The 22,742-nt window shown below is 37.7% G+C and overlaps 1 protein-coding gene across 1 annotated transcript in view; it reads right to left on the reverse strand.

The window, feature by feature from the left end:
- The window catches only part of IL1RAPL2 (interleukin 1 receptor accessory protein like 2), a 1,300,423-nt gene that overhangs the window by 640,353 nt on the left and 637,328 nt on the right, over positions 1 to 22,742 (reverse strand). Inside the window, exon 3 of the mRNA XM_031936643.1 lies at positions 11,337 to 11,610. Coding sequence (XP_031792503.1) covers positions 11,337 to 11,610 — 274 coding nt within the window. The remainder of the gene's footprint in view (positions 1 to 11,336; positions 11,611 to 22,742) is intronic.

The following is a 22,742-nucleotide window of genomic DNA, read 5'->3' on the forward strand; positions in this document are numbered from 1 at the left end:
CTGATGGACATTTGGGTTGATTCCAAGTCTTTGCTATTGTGAATAGTAAACAACTTTTAAGCACTTCTGTATATGTAAACTGAAAAGTGATCACAAAGGATTTTAAACTTGGTAAAACAAGAAGTCTGGTTCTCTGAAAATTCTTGCTTTAACTTAATCATCATTTTTCATGAACTTAGAATCTCTATTTCATTGCCCTCTGTTATGCATCTTTAATTAATAAAATTCTATCCTTATCACTAGACAATAATGTTCACTGATGAAACTAAAAACACACAGAACCACAGAACATTTTATAGGCAAGAATTAATGTAAATAACCATATCTCATTTGTTGTAATATACAAATACAGATTACTATAAAAAAAAACAGTGAAAATTGGTAATAATTGAGAAGACAGTAGAGAAAACTGATAATGTGTATGAGCTCTGGAGTCAAACCTGTCCAGATCCCAGCTCCATCATTTACTACCCATGTGTCCTTGGGCAAGTTCTTTACTTCTATAAGTATCAGTTTTATCATCTTCAATAATATGACCTACCTCATGAGTTATTCTAAAGATTAGTAAAATGCTTTCACATAATAAAAGCTAAAAAATTATAGCTAGTAGTAGCAGTGGCGGTGGTAGCAAAAGTAGAAATAAGAGATAATATATAGAGTGCTTACTCTATGTCAGTATTGGTGCTAAGTGCTCATCAGCATTCTCTGAGGTAGGTACTATGATATTTGTTCATCTCCAAGTCTTCTCTCTCAATTAATAGCACCATGATTCACCCAGTTGCTTCAGTCAAAAGCAACAGGAGTCACCTTTTATTCAGCTTTTTCTCACATCCAGGACATCAGTATGTCCTATCAGCTCATCCTTCAATACATATCTGGGATTCATTCCTGTCTCCCTATTTTTATAGCTACCACCACAATCCAAGCTACTATCACATCTCTCCTCAACTAATACAATTGCTTTTCAACTTGGTCTTCTTGCTTGTCCCCCTTGTAGTCCATTCTCACCAGGCAACCAAAGTAATCATTTTTAAAATGGAAATTGGATCATGTTACTCTCCAGTTTAACAAAAATAAATACTAATTTTATCTCTGATTACTAATTTAAAAATTAACTTTTTATTCTGGTCCATAATATGCAACAGCATCTGTCCTCTGTTCTCTGCCTGCTTTTCCAGCCTTATCTAGTATCTAGTAGCATTATTCTCCAGCTTACTACATTCCAACCAAATTGCCCTTCTTTAGTTTTTTTTTGTTGTTGTTGTTGTTTTTTGTTTTTTTTTGTTTGTTTGTTTTTTTGTTTTTTGTTTTTTTTTTTTTTTTTTTTTGACGGAACCTCGCTCTGTTGCCTAGGCTGGAGTACAGTGGCACAATCTCAACTCACTGCAGCCTCCACCTCCCAGGTTCTGGCGATTCTCTTGCCTCAGCTTCCCAAGTAGCTGGGATTGTAGGTGTGTACCACCAGGCCTGGTTAATTTTTGTAGTTTTAATAGAGACAGGGGTTTCACCACATTGGCCAGGCTGGTCTCAAACTTCTGACCTCAGGTAATCTGCCTGTCTCAGCCTCCCAAAGCGCTGGGATTACAGACATGAGCCACTGCGCCCAGCCCTTTCTTTAGCTTTCTTGAATATAACAAGCCTGTTCCCATTTCATGACCTTTACACATGCTATTCACTTTGACTGGAATACTCTGCCCCAAGATTTTCACAAGACTGGCTCCTTCTTGTCATTCAGGTCTCAGTTTGTCTGTCACTTTCTCTGTGAAGCCCTTCTTTTTTTTTTTTTTTTTTTTTTTTTTTTTTTTTTTTTTTTTTTTTTTTGAGAGCAGCAAGGGGCTTTGTTTATGAAAATAGGTCAAGTTTTACAATTCCAAAGAGAAAACTGTCCATTACATTGGAAAGACTTTACAAATACTTTAAATATTGTATCTTGTTATATGCAAACTTTACCATTTCAGTTGGTGCAAACATAGACTATATGTGATCTGTTAGTGATTATAAGAAAAATTTCAATTTTCACGATGGTTAGTCTGAAAATAGTCTCAGGTGGTTTTGTGTGTCTATTTATTGATATGATTTTTAAATTTATATCATCTTAAATATTAAAAATCAACTCCATGAACTTTGATCTCCTTTCACCAATGTCTATTGAAGCCCTTCTTGACCACCTAACTGAAAGTGGCCTCTCCGTCAGTCACTCCTCTAACATGACCCTTCTTCATTCTCACCAGTGTAGAATTATGATTACCCAGTGCAGTCTTGTGATTGCATTAGTTATTTGTATGTTTTCCCAACTCTAGAATGGAAGCTCCATTACTTTAATCTCTCCTTCAATGCATTTACTCAACACCTAATGCAAGCGTTCAAAATATTTTAAGTTGAATAACCAAATGGGTCTTTATTTTCCATGTGAGGAAAAGCAAGGCACAGGTCGCACAGCCATAATATACCATCACTCCCTAGGTTAATGCTGGAGTCAGAACCAATAGTTCAGAGTCTGCAAACTGTGAGTCCCCTGGTTGAACCTGAGTAGTCATATAAATTGCTCAAGGTCACACAATTCGTAAGTAATAAAACTGGGATTTGACTGCAATCAGTTCAGCTCCAGAGACCATAATCCTAATGGGACACAGTAGTAGTAATAATAGTGATATAGAAGATTGCACCACAGTGTTAGGTGTAGAAGAGTCCTAGCTAGTTCAGTAACTCTTAGTAATTCCTCCTTTAGTAACTGCTTAAAGGCAGATGCTGTGTCATAATTTTCTCTTGGGTTCACCACAGTGAAAAGCACAATATTAGTCCATATAAGCATTGAATGGATATTTTCACTGAAGTTACTTTTCATGCCTGGGACTAGAGTTATTGCACATCTTCAGTCCTCTGCCCTTTTAAAGAGTTATTGCTTCATCATTGACAGGAAGGAAGGTGAAGGAGAAGCACCACTTTATAGCAATAGAATCCTCTTGATAGAATACCTATTTCAGTACACTGTAGCTAGCAATAAGGACCCCTATACTGATCAGTACATTTTTTTGGAGACTCCAATAGCCACACAAGGGATTAAGCTGGAATTGAGCCAGTTGCCACATAAAGGGACACCATATGACTCTACTACCGAATGCTCAAATGTACTCTAGGGAGAGTGGCGGGTTTCCTTTAATCTGTCTTGCCATTGGAGTGTTGACTTTTCTGCTTCACTTCAATACAGATAAAACCTGCTGCAGCGCTACTTTAAGATGACTATACCATCACTCTCTAGGTTAATGTTGGAGTCAGAACCTATTAGTTTAGAGTGTGAGAACTGAGTTGAATGGTTGAATCTGAGTATGGGCTTTTTTGGACAGGAGAGTCCCATAAATTTAAACATTGAGAAATTTCACACAATTATTCAGATTGCAAAACATCAGAAAAACTGGCAACGTTGGGCCTATATCCCTAGTGCCCTCTAACATTAAGGGGTCAGAAAGAATATGAAGAGCCAGAAAAAGAACTTATGAAATACTAACTGATAGAGTATGAGGAAAGCCAAGAGAGTACTGTTCTCTGGAAGTCAGGTAAAGAATATTTTATCAAAAAGAAGGGAGTGATCAACTATGCCACATAACATTACAGGTCAACAGGAGAACTGAAAATTGACCTGCCCATTGGATTTGGCATTGTTGTGGTCATCGGAGACTTTTATAAGAGCAGGTTTGGAAGAGCAGTGAAGGTAAAATTTTGATTGGAATGGGTTTACTAGAGAATGAGTGGTGAGGTACTCAAAACTGAATGCAGACAACATTTTTTTATAAATAGTTTTATTGAGATATAATTGATACACAAAGAACTGCACATATTTAATGGGTACAGCTTGAAGGGTTTGGACCTATGTAAACAACCATGATATCATTACCAGATAATTCTTTAAGGTAGTTTTTTTCCAAATGGGAGCAAGAAACTGGGAATAGTGGCTGTCAGGGAAGTGGAGTTGAGAGGATTTTTTTTAGATGGCATAAATATTGATCTGTATATATGCTGATGGAAATGATCCAGTAGAAATAGAAATTTTCATGATATGGGAGAGAGAGAGGAGAATTGCTCAGGTGATGTTCTTGGGTAAGCAAATAGGGACAGAATCTGGTATACACATGAAGTGACTTGCCTTACATAGAAGCAAGGCCAGTTTACCTGTGGTAACAGGCTGGAAGGCAGAATATGTAGGTACAGATGCCAGTAGGTGGGCAGATCTAGTGGCAGATTTTCCTGACTACATCATTTTTTTTTTCTCTGTGAAACTGGAAGCAAGGGGGAGGAGATATTGAAGACCTGAGGAGTGGAGATGATATAAAATAGTCATCTAGGCAGATGGGAGGCTGAATGGTCTAATATAAAATAAAACTACCTGGTAGCATTAAAGGTCAATTCGAGGTCCTAACAATGAATTTAAGGTGAAACCAGTCAATGTTATTGCATATTTTCCTTCAGCCAAGTTTAGCTGCAAGGATACAGGCATAGTATAGATGGACAGTTAGGTTTAAACAGTGTTATGGTTTCCACAAGCGAGTAAGATGAAGGGAGAAAGGGTCAAGAGAAGCAAGAGGGTGTATATGGGAGTGATGATAATGATTGATCCACTGAATTGGAACTATGCTAGATGGGAAGAGAACAAGGTACAGTGAAAAACATGTGAGATCAATGAGAAGGAGGTCTGGGTGGAATCAATAGATTATTAGAGGTAAGGTATACAAAAAAAAAATGAGCTAGAAAAATAGGAGGTAGTGGCAATAGAGTAGAGTGCATGAAATGAGATTATGGAGGGGATTGCTGCAACTTCCAACACTCCAAAATGTTTCAGGTTGCCTGCCACACTCATCACATTATCTTCTTGACCTCTGAAAAGATTTTGAGTTTGCAACCCTGCATTAGGTTAAAACCTTGATTCTGAGCAACACAGCCATAAAACAAAGTCACTTAAGATTGTGCAATGAAACAAGGGATGAAACTAAAAAGTATATATAAATACCAGTGTTAGCCAACTCATCAGTGACTATTTGAGAACAATTTTTCTTTTGTGGTTATCAAATATAACCTATTAATTCTTACAAAGCAAATACTCCTGTTAACTAAACTGTAAACATCTGCTTCCTTCCAGTAAATAAACTGAATGAAGTTGAAATTGCATAGTTAATGTACAACAGTATGGTTATATTTCTAAACATTAAAACATCCAATTTAATGCTAATGAAATGAGAATAAAGTAAAACGGTTACTTCTTTGCTATTTTAAAATTTATTTATATAATTTTATTAACAAGTAGGTTATCAAATTGCCATGAAAAATAATGGAATCAGAGACCCCTGCTTATAGACAAAAGCAGGTAGAAAAATAACTAATTACATTTCATTTCAGGAATGAAATTCCTGCTGTCTCAAGATCCTACTGTACTATCTTGATCTTTTCTGAGGTCAATTAATTCTATAAGATCCAGGCTTTCATTTTTCTGACAAGAAACTATCTGCTGTCCTGGAAATTGCTACCTGGGTAACCGAACTGTTGACACTTAACTTTTCACGGATCAATAGTTAAGTTGGAATTGAATTATGAGATATGTTCACTGTCCTTGAAAATCTCTTGGTAACCGCAATGGGAAGTAGGGTAGGAGAGTGGAAGGTGCTAAGAGCTATTGCTTTGTGTCTGATGTAGACTAGAGCATCACTTTCTTTTCTGAAGACACAGGTCTCCTTGCAATATGCCACAAAGTGAGTCCCAAGATATGTATTCAATGAATGTTTATTGACTGAAATAAAAATACTTGCTTATATATGATGCCTAGGTATTTATAGGCCAGGATCATTTAAGTGACAATAAAATCAGGTAAAATTACTGTATACTTACATTTATTTCTTTTTTTTTATTATGCACTATTTCAAACATCATCAAAAAAATACACAGGGCAATATGATGAATCCTCATGTACCCACCATAAAGATTCAAAAATTAGCAACATGCTATACTTTTCATTTCAAATGTATTCACTCCCTTAACTTTTCTTCTGATGTTGCTTTGCTGGAGTAATAATCATTCAAACATGAATTGATTATTCACATTTGAAATCACAGCAATTGTGCTCCTGGCTAGATATATACTAAGGAACTGTTCAGAAAGATGTTGTGAGGCATTCAGATTTTGAGAACCTCACTTCTTTCGATGACTATTAGAGACCAAAAATATTTGGATAATGCTCCCCATTTTATAAGGGAGCTCCTTGTTCTGTTTACCTCGTTGCAGAGGTAAATGGTCATAATAATTTTGAACCTCTAATTGATTCCCTGCACTCAGTCATAATTATCCCTAAATGTTAGGTTTTTACAGGTGTTCAATTATATTTAATTGTGTGTGTGTGTGTGTGTGTGTGAAATGGAGTCTCACTCTGTCACCCAGGCTGGAGTGCAGTAGCACAATCTCGGCTTACTGCAACCTCTGCCTCCTGGTTCAAGCAATTCTCGTACCTCAGCCTCTCGAGTAGCTGGGATTACAGATGTGCACCACCATGCCCAGCGAAAAAATAGTCTCTACTATTTTTAGTAGAGACCGGGTTTCACCATATTGGCCAGGCTGGGCTCGAACTCCTGGCCTCATGTGATCCACCTGCCTCGGCCTCCCAAAGTGCTGGGATTACAGGCACAAGCCACCGCACCCAGCCAATTGTTCTTTTCAATATCTGTGAATTCAATGCAGGATTATATGACTATATCTATCTTCATTCACAGCTTAAGTCACCCCTCGTTCCAAGTTGTTGAGAAAATGATATGTGAGATTTTGTCAAATAAGATTACTCTTATCATTTTTATCCTATTAATTCATGTTTCCATTGCAAATACTAGTGTAATTCTTGGATTGGCACTGTCTCTCAAAATATGACTTAATCCTCTACCATTCTCATATTACCAGCCCATTATTATGCTGGGAAATTCAACTAATCACTCTTGAGACTGGCCAAAGAAAAATTTAAAAATTATTCAGTAGCCAATTGGCTACTGAAAGGTCACAAACAGTAAATTTTTCTTGCTGTCATTCAAATGGGTGGAGAATATTACTAAATATTTAATATCTTCATTTTTAATCACAATGATATCAGTAGAGTAACTTTTAATGAGATCAATAAAACACAGAAAAGTCATCCTTGATTACCTTAAAGTGGTATCAAACTGGAGGCTTTAGGTGAATACTGACACTGTCAAATTAAGAGCCCTTTTCACTATAAATGTCACTCTTGGCAATTGCATAAAATCACCTATATGGGCTGAATTTCTCACTTGGCACATAGTAGAAGTCATTGGCCACTACTAGATATGAAAAACAGGTTCATTATTTACAGACAGATGTTATTTCACTTATACACCTGGAATAGATTTATGTATCTCTGAGTTGACAAAAGACTGGATGATTCTGTTAGAATAGTGATTTCCAAACATTTTTTTTCCTTACTAAGGCACACATGGGAGATAATATTCAACAGTTCCACCTATCTCTATCAGTCCCAATAGCTCCCTAAGGCTTGCTGCACAAAAGTTAAAAAGTCACCCGTTATGTTTGAATCTTAGTGGAATTATTTTATCTTCTATTGGTCTAGATGTGAGTTGAGAACCTCTGACTCAGATGGTATCCAAAATACACGTAAAAAAGGCAAATCTGAAATGTACTGTAAAGAGAGGGTCACCTATAGGAAAGGACTTCAGGGACCTTGGGAAGTTCCACTATCCCTAAAGTACTCCTTCACAATCTATGGCTTTGTTTAAAAGCAAATAGACTGTCAGCTGAGAGGACCCAGAAGCAACAACACCCCAGTAGCAAATAGCATACCTAGCAACCAAATCTAGGTTTCTAATGCAATTATTCTTTAGAAAAACAGGACTCCTTGGGAAAATGGCTAATTCTAGAACTGGGGCACAAAATATATAAGATAAACCTGGAACATCTTTCTACAATGTAAGGAAATGCCAAAAAAATAAAAAATAAAAAATACAACCACCACTCCATGACAGAGTTATATCAAAGGGACAAATGAGCCAACTGAAAGAGCTTCCTGGACAAAGGTGGAAGAATTTGAGCGAGAAAATTAAGTCGAATTGTATTACAAGTCGGTGTATAATATAAATATTAATGAGTAATAAAATTATAAATTATATCCTTGATACAACGTGATGAGGATGGTATTTTACCTTTGTAATCTTCCTCCTCAAAACATATTACCCCAGTCTAACCATGAGAAAAATATCAGATAAATCCCAGTGGAGGACCATTCTACAAATTATCTGACCAGTACACCTCAAACTGTCAAGGTAATCAAAAATGAGGAAAGTCTGAGGAACTGATGCAGCCAAGAAGAGCTTAAGGAGACATGACAACCAAATACAATGTGCTACCAGAGATGGGATACTGAAATAGAAAAAGAGGCATTAAGGAAAAACTGAAGAAATGTGAAGAATATATGGACTTTAGCTAATAATAATGTACTACTATTGGTTCATTAATTGTAACAAATGTACTACAGTCATGTAAGATGTTAATAAAATGGGAAAGCTGGATATAAAGTGTACAGGAACTCTACATTATCTTTGCCATAATTATGTAAATCAAAGACTTCTTAAAGTTCATTGAAAAGCAAATAGTGGATTTTTATTACAGCACCTTTTGTAGGGACAAAATACTGGTAACAAAGTGTACACTCATCAATACAGAAATGATTGACTGAACTCTGGTATCATAAAATATTAAGCAACATACAATATTATATATTTAACCCTTCAACCCAGCAATGCCATTATTGGGTATATACCCAAAGGAATACAAATCATTCTACCATAAAGACACATGTACATATATATTCATTGCAGCGCTATTCACAATAGTAAAAACATGGAATCAACCTAAATGCCTATCACTGGTAGACAGGATAAAGAAAATGCGGTACATATATATACACCATGGAATACTATGCGGCTGTAAATAAGAAAGTCCTTTGTAGCAATGTGGATGGCCATTATCCTTAGTAAAATAAGGAACAGGAAGCCAAATATTGCATGTTCTCACTTATAAGTGGGAGTGAAACAATGAGAACACATAGGTACAAAGAAGGAAACAACAGACACGGTGGCCTCCTTGATTGTGGAGAGGGGGAGGAGGGAGAGAATAAAAAAACTACCTATCAGGTACTATGCTTATTACCTGGGTGACAAAATAATCTGTACACCAAACCCCCATGACATGCAGTTTACCTGTATAACAAACCTGCACATATACCCTTGAACCTAAACTAAAAGTTAAAAAAAAGCTCTCTATCAATTGACTTGGAGAAATTTATACCATGTATTTTTACTAAACAAAGAAAATGCAGAGAAATCTAGAACCCTCTTTTCATTTTGTAAAAAAATGAGGAGAAAATACCCGTGTCAGTATGTTTGTATAATTAAAACAGTAGGGGAAATGCATGTAGGGATACACACTAAGTTGTTAATATTGCTAGGAGTAAGGGAATGGGGTTAGAGCAGAGAAGGGAAAAGAGGGGAGGTAACAAGACTGAAGACATTAACAGGCCTGGGGAAGTAGCAACAATTGGTTTAATAATTCATTGTAAGCTTAGCACCTGTACATAGTGGACTGATGCTTTGCAAATAAAACTTTAAATTTGTGAAAACAACAAACAAGAAGCAAATGGTGTAGTGGGAGGAGAAGAGAGAGAATTTTGGTTGGTGGGTTTTTAATGACAGTGGGGGATGAAGAGGAGACAAGCAGAGAGGAGATAAGCAAGGAAAGAGTAGCAGCACCCTAGAGAATATAGTGTCTGTCACTAAAGCTGAATTACATCTACTTCTCAATTTTGCCAAGAGCTGCCCAAGTAAGAGAAAATATTGCTTAACACTAAGGGTGTGATCAGAATGATTGCTGTTCTCCCAAGATCCTGGAGATTTTGCCCACCACAAACAGACTAAACTCACCATTTGCTCCCCCGTCACTCCACTTTTTTTCCCTACACACAAAAGTGATTCTTAGAGCATCCAGAAGGCTATTTATATACCACCTTGTTCTCCCGGCCTTTTGAACAATGAGGCTTCGCCAAGGGCTTCCAAGTGCTTTTGATGAGGAAGTGACATAGCTTTTGCATCAAAGTTCACAGGACACAAAAATAGGAAAGGTCTGCATTTCCAAGGAGTTAAAATCAAATAGTAGAGTACAGGTCCCTGGTGAGCAAGATCAAAGATTCCCAAAATTGCAGAATTGAAAGGTGGCTTAAAGGTCGTCTCAGCTACCTACTTAAATACCTAATCCAGTCTCTATTTGAGATGCTAGATGCTAGAACCTAGATTCTATCACTGGGGTAGAGGGGGAAGGGAGAGCATACTGTAGAATCCCTAAGGGAAAAACATACTGCTTTTTACTGTAAACTTCTTGCAAGCAAGAATTGTGTCTGTGATATCTTCCCACTATAGTACCCAGAAACTCAGGATGACGGTGTATTTACAGAGCTCCATGTTGATTATTTAGACACAGTGGACTCAAACTTGCATTGCAAAATCTATGAAGGATTTCACCAGTAGTACATTTGCTAAGAAATCTCCCAGAGGCATTTGAAACTATTTTTCATCAACAAGAAAGGCAAGATCATGGCTAAAATGATATTTTAGATCATTTTCATGACCAGATATCAAGATAATTGAGTCAACTAGCTGTATGTAAAACTAATTGTTAATATAAGACCCTGGGGCAGGGGTGGGGTGAGGGAAGAAATGAGTCAGAAATTTTTCTTTTTTTTTTAAATTTTTCGAGATGGAATCTCACTGTGTCGCCCAGGCTGGAGTGCAGTGGCGTGATCTCGGCTCACTGCAACCTCTGCCTCCCGGGTTCAAGCAATTCTCCTGCCTCAGCCTCCCGAGTAGCTGGGACTACAGGCACCCACCACCATGCTCAGCTAATTTTTGTATTTTTAGTAGAGACAGGGTTTTACCATATTGGTCAGGCTGGTCTCAAACTCCTGACCTCAGGTGATCCACCCGCCTCGGACTCCCAAAGTGCTGGGATTAGAGGCGTGAGCCACTGCGCCCGGCCCGAGTCACAAAATTTTCTAAATTACATAAGCACATACAGTAAATGGGAATTCTACTTTATGAAAATCTAATAGGAATTTGCTATGTAGTTCTGATAGATAATTAGAACTGGAATTTACTGAAGCTCCACATGTACTGCAACCTTTCAAGAACATATCCATTATACAACATGAGGCATACCTATATGTACTCAAGTCCCACTCAAAAGACTATCAGCCATGTAACTGGACAATGTTTTCACACAACACTCACCTTAAAACACAAGTGTAGAATCCACTGTCTTGTGCCTCAGCTGAGTGAAACCATATTGAGTCTTCCTCTTTGCTCATCCTGACCTCTGAAAAGATGATGGGCTCTTCCAAATCACCTTTGTTTTTGTACCACATAAGCCTGAGCCCAGTGCTCTGAGCCGTGCTATAGTTGGTACGAATATAACTGTAGAAAAGGGCACATTTCACTCGGACTGGTTCACCTGCCAAAGCCATGTATGTCTTGAGATCCACTGACCAATCAATGCAGCCATCCACTGAAAGAAAATCAGAAGAGGCGTAAGATTCAGTGAGCATTGTTGACAATAATAGTGTGAGCAGTAATCATCACCAACATATCCTAAGTGCTCCTCATAGATTACTTCATTCAATCTTCCCAGTGACCCTATGAGATAGACTTGTATCCTGCTTAAACCTTAGTAAGCACAGTCCCTGATCCAGCCTCGTGCCTTTGGGGTATCTTCCAATCTTCTGCAGCCACCTTCTGCTTAGGATAGACCAGATTCTTCAAGGAGCTCCAGAACTCGTGCCTATAGGGTTGTCCTGTGGCACCATGGCCAGGTCCTAATTCCAGCAGAATGGCCAGGCAAGTTGTTTGCTTCTACTAGCCTTGCAGTATTTCCATCACATTAGCCTATGAAATTGGACTACTAGAATGATGCTGACATATTGGTTTTAGGTGACTCAAATTGTTTATATAGACAGGAGCCCCACAAAACACTTATTTCCAAGAGACCTCTACACAGCCTAGAAGTGGTCCTGAGATGAATGCTTTTCTTATTATTTTACAAATGAAGACACTGAAACAAAAGAAGTTAAATGACTTTGCCCAAGGTCGCACAGCCAGTAAGTGGTGGAAAACCAGTCTCTGATTCCAGATTGTGTTCTTAACCCCTACCCTATACTGCCTATGCCTATAATTGTGACAATAACAATTGTGCTATTATTTGCCTTTGAGAAAGTAAATGCTCTAGTTGAAAGCAGTAGGCACCTACAGTGATTATTTGCTGTTATATATATGCTAGTTTTCCATGGTATGACCTATTAATAGCATATATTTAACCATAGGTCAATTTCTCTTTATACCCTAAGGCCTCCCTTTCTGCTTAGCTGCTGAGTGCTCATGGGAATATATTATATTACTGTCAGCTGTAATCAAATAATATTAGGTAGGTAAATGTACCACTAAAGACAGACATGTACAGTAAATTCCTTATTTTCCAGAAGGATTAAAAATGAAATGCTGTGGCCAATCTCATATGCTGGTCAATATAATTAGCATAGCTATTTTATTTCCAATCACTTATTTTCAAAAAAAAAATTCATCAAATTATGCTATATCCCTTCATTTTTCTTGATCATAACAATCATCTCAGATAAATGTATAAACATTGCCATTTTAAAATTATATGTTTCACTTATGATTTTTTGAACTGATCTGCTTCCTTTTTTAGATGTTGAGAACTCTAACCCAACGTGTTTAATCTTTTAACCTCAGTTGACAGGAAGCTCAGAGCTAAATGCAATGTTCAAGTGTAATAACTATCTTACCTCAGGATTTCACTTTCTCTATATGAGGGGTTCTTGAACTAGGGTTCAAGGACACCCAGTGGGAGGATGCCTGCCTGGGCTTCAAGGTTGTTGGCAAAACAATGTGCCTATTTATGCAGGTATACTTTTCTGGGGAAATTTTCCATAGCTCTTTTTTCTTTCAGATTTTCAAAGGGGTCTATGGCCCAAGAAAGATTATGAACACTGGTTTCTGATCTCTCTTTCTGACTTTGGCTTTCACTGGCCTGCTGCACGTGGGCTGTTATTACACACTGCCTCAACTCCTCTTATAGTATGTGAGGTATTCATTAGAAATAAACAAACAAACAAATAAATAACTCCCTTTAAATTGATAGTGAAGGGCATCTAAACTTTCTTCGAGGATTCAGAGGTATCAGATTCATCACTATGGATTCTGATGATCATTGTACACTGTTAAAGCCAAGAAGGTACAGTGGTTTGGACTAAATATGTACTGATCACTGGCTGTCTCTCAGGGGTCTTTTTAATTCAGTCCTTGCTATTGGATTGTTTACCTGTCATTTGTCACTACGAAACTTTCAAGAAGGAAAAGAAGGAAACTTGAATTTGTTGAACTTTCTGAGTTATTATAAATTACTAGTGATACACCTCTGGATCAAATACAACTTTAATATTTATTGTTTTATCATCTTTAAATGGATTTTATATTATTCTTTTTATAAATTATCTGTGATACTGTTTGCATGCATTGAAACAACTGAGAGGTAATGATATAAATATTTGTTAGAAAATATATGTTTTCTCATAGCTTGTTTTTCAAAAGTTGGTTAATAGACACAAAATAAACCCCATGGGAATATTTTTAAAAACTGTTTAATATTTCAGTTTTTGTTTTCCCCTAATCCTAAGATGCACAGCAAATATTTTTGAATTAACAAATTTGGCTTTGCAAAATAGCATCAAACTCTATCATTATCTACTTGATAGAAAAAAAATATGAAATACTATTTCAATTTGCTTCCCAAATCTCTTTAGTTATCTTTTCTAAGTGATCTATTGCATAATCCTACACCTTTACAATGTTAACACTCTGCTTTGGCCCATTAGTGATGGGACATGGTAAGTACTGAAGGTAATCAATGTATCTGCTCCAGAGTCACAGCAAGCATGCTCAATGGCAGTGTAAGACATTTAATTGCCATTACAATTAGTTTTATCATGCAGACCTGGAGAGTACACTGATAATTCATTTCCCTTTAAAGGCCATGTGAGCAATATGTATTTGACTTAATAGATTTATGGTCTCTGTACTTCTATTCCCTTGCCTTAGGTATCAGAGAGGGAGTATTTAGTTATAAGGTAGTCAATAGCCAGAGAACAGAAATACAATAATGGAGAAAGTAATTTCTAAACATTATCCCCATTTATTCTTTTCCCTTAGTATTTGCAGTGTAAGGTTACAACATAAGATATTTCAAGAGATCTCAGGGAATTTTCCCATTAAAATGGACCAGAGGTATGATAACACTGATCTATGAATGCCTATGTGCCACCAAATATTTTCCCACTCTACACTTTCATCAGTAGAAATCCATTTCCATGAGCTAAGGCATTGTAGCCTTAAACCTAAATTAGAGTATGAGACCCCTACTAGATTCCAACAAGTTGGTATGATTATTTTTTATTGGATTGCTATTCTTAATAATCCAAGAGTGGAAGAAAAGGAGCTAGAAAAGGATATAGCACACTTATTTTTAGATTTGGGACTAGGTAAGCAACTAAGAAGTATAGGCTGAGGTAAGAGGCCTGAAAAGTCAGGTGATCAGTCAACATGGAGGGATTGAACACTGACGTTAAGAGGGAAGAGCTTAGAGGTGTCAGAAAGTCACAAAAGGGCAAGGAGAGATGAAAGGTCACATATAACTGAATTTGCCAAGTGCCATTGAAAGTAATGCACACAAGACAGATTTCTGTCATCAGGAGTTTGCAATCACATGTCACACTTCCACAGCCCCTTGTATGTAGACTCTCCATACATATTTGGCAAATGCTGAATGAATACATCTGTGATGCAGCTGACAAAGGTGCAGGCTACAGATCAATTGGGGCCACAGTGGAACTGAGTAGCCCATAGAGGGAGCCAACTGGTGCGCTTGATCCCATCTGCACAAGCCTCCAATCCACAGAGCTATCCAGCCCTATACTGGTCACAATTCCAGTGGCACCTATTTAAGCAAGCTCCTTCCAGGGCTCCTGAGAAGAGTGTTGACTCGATAGACTGGCTTCTCCCACAGGTGGTTTGATAACTATATCTCACTGACCAGCCACAAATGTGAATGGAGGCATTGAAGGAAGGGAATTTCACTACTTCCCCTGAATAGTGAAACTCTGCAGTTGGACTGAAGCTTGCTGTGGAACGAACTCACTGAAAGTATCAGTGAATGTATGTCTGCCCTCTGTTTCACAATCAGTAAGTCTGATTATAAATATTCTGATCCCTGGATTTGAAAACACCTCCTATTCCTAAATTATCCTTTCTCTGTTCACTCAAGTCTTATGAATAGCAATTTCAGTATTTAAAAGAACAAAAATTGTGGGCTTTTAAGATTCTCATCACTACTCCCTTGACTTAGATTTCTATAAGGCTCAAAAAGTTATTATTTGGTTTAGTCTTGCGGGTACAAATGCTTTAATATCGGCCGGGTGCAGTGGCTCACACCTGTAATCCCAGCATTCTGGGAGGCTGAGGTGGGCAGATCACCTGAAGTCATGAGTTCGAGACCAGACTGGCCAATATGGTGAAACCTTGTCTCTACTAAAAATACAAAAATTAGCCAGGCATGGTGGCGCATGCCTGCAGTCCCAGTTACTTGGGAGGCCAAGGCAGGAGAATCACTTGAACCCAGGAGGCGGAGGTTGCAGCAAGCTGAGATCATGCCATTGCACTCCAGCCTGGGCATCACAGTGAGACTCTGTCTCAAAACCAACAAACAAACAAAGTGCTTTAATATCTCAGTTATCCAAAACAATTATAATGGAGTGAAGAAAGTCACTTCTATAAAACTTGTATCTCTATTTTAATCATTTTCATTCTGATCTGTACAACCAGTGTATGTGTAGGGAATTCAACATAAAGATTCCAAAGAAGGAGCACATAAAGACTAGAAAGGAACATGCCAGCATCTATGCAACTTATTTTGCTAGAAGGAGATTCCTACGAGTAAAAATTAGTGCAGTCCCCTGCAAAGTGCCCTGGGTGTCCCAAGCAAACTCATTTAGCCTCTTTATAGATAAGCCTCCTAATTTCCCTTCAGTACAATCAGGAAGGCAAATCCTGCTGCATCTATCTGTTTTTTTTTTTTTTTTTTTTTTTTTAAAGAAAGAAAGAAAAAAAAACACTGAAAATTTATAAATACCTATAAGAGGATAAGTTGCTATTATCAACAATTATAACATTATTTCAGAAAAAAAAGAATATTGAGTGCAATAAAACTAGACTCTAATGACTATGTACAATTTCTTATTGGGGAACAGGATATATATATCTACGTATAGAATTGCTGATTCTGGACTTTTATTTCCCCAAATTGGAAATCCCTCGTTAGGTATAATGGCTAATCAACACGTGAGAAAATATGCAAGCACGTACCCTATACTAGCTTATTATGTGTTTGTGATTAACAAATTCATTTGTTAAACCAGGTGTTTTAACTATGCAAACTTAATCCCACCCATTTTTACTATCAGTTTTCCTGTGAGCTAACAGGGCAATTGTTGGGGGCAATTCATAAAATTACCACTAGAGGGCGAGCTGTCCAAGTTTTTGTTTTACATGTTTTCCCCACATTAGCTTTAAAACTAAGGATTTATCATTGACCAACTGCTGGTTGCTGGAGGTGAATCACAGCACACCTATGGGAATGCACCATTGTCGGTGACAGAAGCCAAAAGTTGAGAATACAGCTGCGATCTTGCTTAAACTGGGGAACCAGGCTACACACACAGACACCCTCTAGTGAATGACCCAGCACAGAAAGGTGTAACAGCAGCAGCAGCTATGAGTTTCATTGGGCCCTTAGAACAGAACATCCAAGAACTGTGCTAGGTGTTTTGCACAAATTTTTCTCCTTTCATTCTCATGTCAACTTTGGGAGGGAGGGACTCTTGTTATTTCCACTTTACTGATGAGAGAAAAAGAAAGCTCAGAGAGTTTAAGTGACTTGCTCAAGGTCACTCAAGTTGTAGTGGCAGAATTCAGACTCTAACCCAAATAAGTTGGACACAGAACTTATAATTGATTTGTTTTTCTAAGACCACCAGAGCGAGCACAAAAGAACCAGCGAGTAGGCAAGGGTAGGAGCAAAACTGCAAATTTATTTTTTGGTCACCCAGCTTCAGGGAAGAAGGTGTGGGGGTGATGTCTGTCGGCCTCCGGCAAAGGAGGCCAACAGAGTCACCTGGTGAAGCTCTGGGAGGGAGTTCCTAATACAGTCCCGACAGGAGTGGGGGCTGGGAAGTCCACGCGGGGGCGTCTGCCGGGAGCGGCTTTTCTAGGAGTGGGAGGGCAATAGGCGGGACAGGGGGGTGGGTGGGTGTGGGGGGGGGGCGTTCCACAGGTGCGACCAGGTAAATCTTGGTCTTTTCGGGTTGACGTCACCTGGCGCATGCCCGGTTGGTCTGCACCTTCCCCGGCGCCAGCTGCATTTTCGGGCCTGCCGGAAAAGTTGCTGATGAAGAACCCGGAAGTGCACCATCTTGCCTCCGTTGGTCCAAACAATAATCTTAATCATTATGTGTTCTATATCCTGCCTTCTATACTTCTCTTTATCCCAGCCCAGGAGCTAGTAAAATATTAAAATTTGCTTGGTGCTATCTAAATTGTCATGTGTGTTCCACAAAGTTCATGCCTGTCTAGGAGTAGACATTTCCAGCTGAGGGACATCATATTCCCAAATAATAACCATTGTGGGAAGAATAGCTGTAAGATAATATATGCTAATTATTTGTCTATGAGTTATACACAGTGTTTACAGAGTAATTATTAATAATTCATGATCTTGACGTAACCTCCAAAGGTCAGATCTAAACTTTGGAAAACTTTATCTGACTCCTACCAATTTATTTAAAATTAAGTATCTGGGAATGATTATCCCATTCCTACCATTATATTTAAGAAATATAGTTGTGTGTGGGCCTGTGCAGTGGCTCATGCCTGTGATCTCAGCAATTTGGGAGGCCGAGGCAGACAGATCACTTGAGGCCAGGGGTTTGAGACCAGTCTGGCCAACACAGTGAAACTTCATCTCTACTAAGAATACAAAAATTAGCGGGACACGCCTGTAATTCCAGCTACTCTGGACAGTGAGGCAGGAGTTGCTTGGGACTGGGAGGCAGAGGTTGCAGTGAACAGAGATTGTGCCACTGCACACCAGCAGAGGTCGTGCCACTGCACTCCAGCCTGGGCAACAGATCAAGACTCTGTCTCAATAAATAAATAATAAATAAATAAAATTTAGTCAATTCCTCTTAAAAAAAAAAGAAATATAGTTGTGTTTATTTTAACATTTGTATATATTTTACTTGTTGAATAAAATGTTATGCTCTTTTTCCTAGTATTTTAATGTGGGAGTTGAATGCCCTCTATTTCTGTCTCATTTATGCCCCCATCTAAGAAAAGTTTCTTCCTGTTTATACCCAGCACAGTGGACTCTGTCTGCCTCAAGTGGGCACTCCACAGGCACAAGCAAGTCAAACTCTCTAAAATGTGAGTGGCCTGTGCCCCTGTTGCTACACCTGTGCCTCTTTTCTCCCAGCCTAGAAGTACAGACAGAGCTTTTGTCATTTTTTTAAAAAATAAAGTTCTGTCAGTGGAAAAAATACTGATTTTAAAAATTTCATCTGTGCATCATTGTCCATCAGTAGAAAGATTTCACAGTCAGCTCTATATATACAATGAATGAGTATTGCATACCATAAAAACCCTAGAAGAAAATCTAGGTAGTACTATTGCCTTGGGTTTTTAAAAATACCTTTGCAGAAATTTCTGTTCAGTTTACATATTTTATGAATTGGATTATATGCTTCCATTTCACACTTTTACCCCCTACTATTCATCAATGGGAAAGATCTGCCTAAATGAAGTCCTTCATCTCATTGCAACCTAGTTATTACGCTTAATAATGGGCTGCCAACCATTTTCATTTCCCTCTCATTATAGAATCTGTGCAATGCTTTGTCAAAATCACTCTTTTGATCTTTATCTAATGAATGAGCCTCCAATGCATTCTGAAAGTGAAGCCATGGAGAGGCATTACAACCAACTCCTCAACTTCTGATTACCTTGAGGCCTGATGAGTCTTCTTGGGAATTAGACACTAGCCAGGACAATTCCTCAGATGCACTGATGTTAATGCTAATGTGCCTGTGGGAGATAGGGTAGTAGCACTGCCCACCAAACCCTGTAACAGGGTTTCTACTGTCCCCTCAAATCCAGGATGCTTGGCAGTGAGCTTCTCTCCCCTACAAAATCTGCCGCACCTCTCATGTTCACGGTCATCCAAGCCAAAAAGTGTGGAGTCACCCCTGAATCTTGACTTTCTCTTCTCACTGACCACCTCCTACCCTTTCCATAAGACATTAAGCCTTGCCCATTTCTGAAAAGTTACTCGGATCTGTCCCCTTCCTTTCTATCCTTAAAAACACTGAAGTCTATCTAAGTGCTTCTCATGTCTTGCTTGGATTATTTCAATATTCTTTTTTGTCTTTATTAAGTTTTAATTTAAAAAAATTGTATAAATATATGATATACGACATGATGTTTCTATATGTGTATACATTTAAAATGATTAAATCAAGCTAATTAACATAACCTTCACCTCACATGAATTTTTTTTGTAGTGATAACTTTTAAGATTGACTTTCTTCACAATTTTCAGGTATATAATATATTAACTATAGTTCCTATGCTGCGCAATAGATATCTTGAAATTATTCCTCCTGTTTGACTGAAACTTTGTACCCTTTAACCAATATTATCCCATTCCTCACTTTCCACCCCTGGTAATCACCATTCTAGTCTCTGCTTCTGTTAAGTTCAACTTTTTTAGATCCCACATATAAGTAAGATTGTGTGGTATTTGTCTTTCTGTGCTTGGCTTATTTCACTTAACATAATATCCTCCAGGTTCATCCATGTTGAAGCAAATGACAAGATTTTCTACTTTTTAAAGGCTGAATAGTATTCTATTGTGTGTGTGTATACAAATATCCATTCCCACCAATAGTGTGCAAGGGTTCCCTTTCCTCCACAACCTTGCCAACACAATCTTTTTTTTCATAGAAGAATAATTAGATGTATTGAAGTAAGCCAACATGGTGGAATACATTATAAAGCTATTTACATTGTTTTTAATAATGGGATAATGCTCAAAGGATAATGTAAAATCAAATAAAAAACAGAATGCAAAATTTTGTACAATAAAATCTCTATTGTTTAAATAAAATAGGCCTTAAAAAGCTGGAAGGAAAATCATCAAATAGTTATAATGCTCACATTAGGGTTAAGAGTTTATGGTAATTTTTTTTTCAATGTATCAATGTTTTACAAGATTTCTATGTGCATTTCTTAAAAGTCATTTTAGGGTAAGGATAGGCTCCTGGAAAGATATTGATTAAGCTGAGTCTAAAGAACCAGATAGAGTTCAGCCAGATGAAGAGGACCGTGGTAGCAGAGGTACAAAGGTGAGGAATACAGTGTGTACTCAAAACTGTAAGCAGTTAAGAGTTGGTGAAGTATAGCATGATGGCAGTCATCAGAGAGGAAGCTGAATATGGAGGTATGGTCACAATGTGGGGGTTTGCTACATTAAAATTATATCCTATGGCCAACACAATCTTTTATCTTTTTGGTAGTAGCCATTTTAACAGGTGTAAGGTGATGCCTCATTTTGGTTTTAATTTGGATTTCTCTGGTAATTAGTTACAGTGACATTATTTCACATATCTGTTGGTCATTTGTGTGTCTTTTCAGAAATTTCTGTTCAGTTATTGCTCATTTTTTAATTGGGTTAGCTAGCATCTAACCAACAGGAATAACAAAATAATTTCTCTGCTACAACTATACTCCAGAACTCATGATTCCATGCTGAATAGTCAAAATCACCAAGTCTACCACCCACACCCTTTCAAATCAGCCCTACCCTATCAAAGTATCTGTCTACCACTCTCCAAGAGAAACTTCCTGCTCTAGACAGGTTGACTTCCCTGCCTGTCTCACCTTACCCAACCTTGTCAGAAAGCACTTATGCTGTGGACCTTTGCTCAGTCAGTTATTTCCTGTCTTCATCCTTATACCATTTTTCCTACCTTCCATGCATATCCCAACCAAATCCTAGTCATGCTCTGAGCTTAAGTAGGTGTCAAATGGCATCTTGGTTTTCCTACCTTATTGATTTGCAGTTTAGTCAAGATCAGAGACTCATGCTTTTCTTTCTTTCTGTTTACTCTCCATCCCCCCTCAGTACCTCCCAGATTAGAAACTTACGAGGTCTTACTGAATTCAGGTTTATAGTCAGCCCTCAGTATCCACAGGGGATTGGTTTCAGGACCCTCTCCCCTACATTAGGATAATAAAATCTTTGAATGCTCAAGACCTTGATATAAAATGGTGTAGTATTTGAAATATGACCTACATGCATCCTTTCACATACTCTAAATTATCTCTAGAGTATTTATAATACCTAATACAATGTAAATAGTTGTTATATTCTATTTTTGTGTTATTTTTATTGTTATATTGTTATTGTTTTAATATTTTTGATCCATGCTTAGTTGAATCCATGGATGTGAAACCTGTGGATACAGAGGGTTGAATCCATAAATCCTCATCCTGTGATAACTCACATAATTAAGAGCCAGTGGAGTGAACTCCTTTGGTTAACTGATTTTCACATTAGCTGGAAATTAACCTTTGGATTTTCAGAAATCTTTTCTAAAACATCTGAATCCTTCTTTTCTGTCCCAATAAGCAGAAAATTGTGAAGAGAATGAAATCCTTGTGGCTTGACTGAAGATATGTCAGGCTTTTGAGTTTATCGTCCTGGACCCCAATGCCAAGGTACTGAAAACAGTAGACAGCTGGCTGGAGATCAGAAAATCTGAGTTATCATTCCACCTCTGCCTCATTAACAAGATACCCAATTTAAGGAAAGCCAGTTTCTACTCCTTAAAGAAATGAAGGTGCTAAACCAGACAAGCTCTAACCCAGTACTGGTAAAATGGATTATCTGAGTTGGTGAGTTTCAAGGTTGGGAAGATAAGCTGCATATATAATCATGGAAAATCTCCTGGTGATATTCTTTAGTATTAGTTTTTAAAATTTCAATGTCAACAGAGAACTAAAATGAATAATATTAAAAATTCTCATGATTTCATCTTTCAAAATTAATAGTGTTAACTTTTTTCCAATTCACTTTCAATAGCTTTGTTTTATTAAAGAAATAAAACATTGCAGATATAGCTAATGTCTCCTTTATTCAGTACACACAATCCTATCCTCATTCCTCATATCAAACCCCTGCCTTGAGATAACCACTATTTCTTTCAAGTTTAGGCTCTTATATACATAGATAAGTATCTTCAAAAAAACATATTAGTGACTAAAAGCTTGTCTTACAAGGGAGAGGGAGTAGGTGGGAATAAATGTCAGTTAACTGAAGGTTCTTCTGAGATGTGTTCCAGTCTACTGACGTCTAAGAGAGTGTACTTAAAGGTGTTCACACACCTGAAAGTACTTAGAACAGGGACTGACACACAGATAATGCTCAGTAAGGGTTTCCTATTCCTACTGCTACCACTA

The sequence above is a fragment of the Piliocolobus tephrosceles genome, chromosome 12 (assembly GCF_002776525.5).
Source record: "Piliocolobus tephrosceles isolate RC106 chromosome 12, ASM277652v3, whole genome shotgun sequence".
Classification (NCBI taxonomy): domain Eukaryota; kingdom Metazoa; phylum Chordata; class Mammalia; order Primates; family Cercopithecidae; genus Piliocolobus; species Piliocolobus tephrosceles.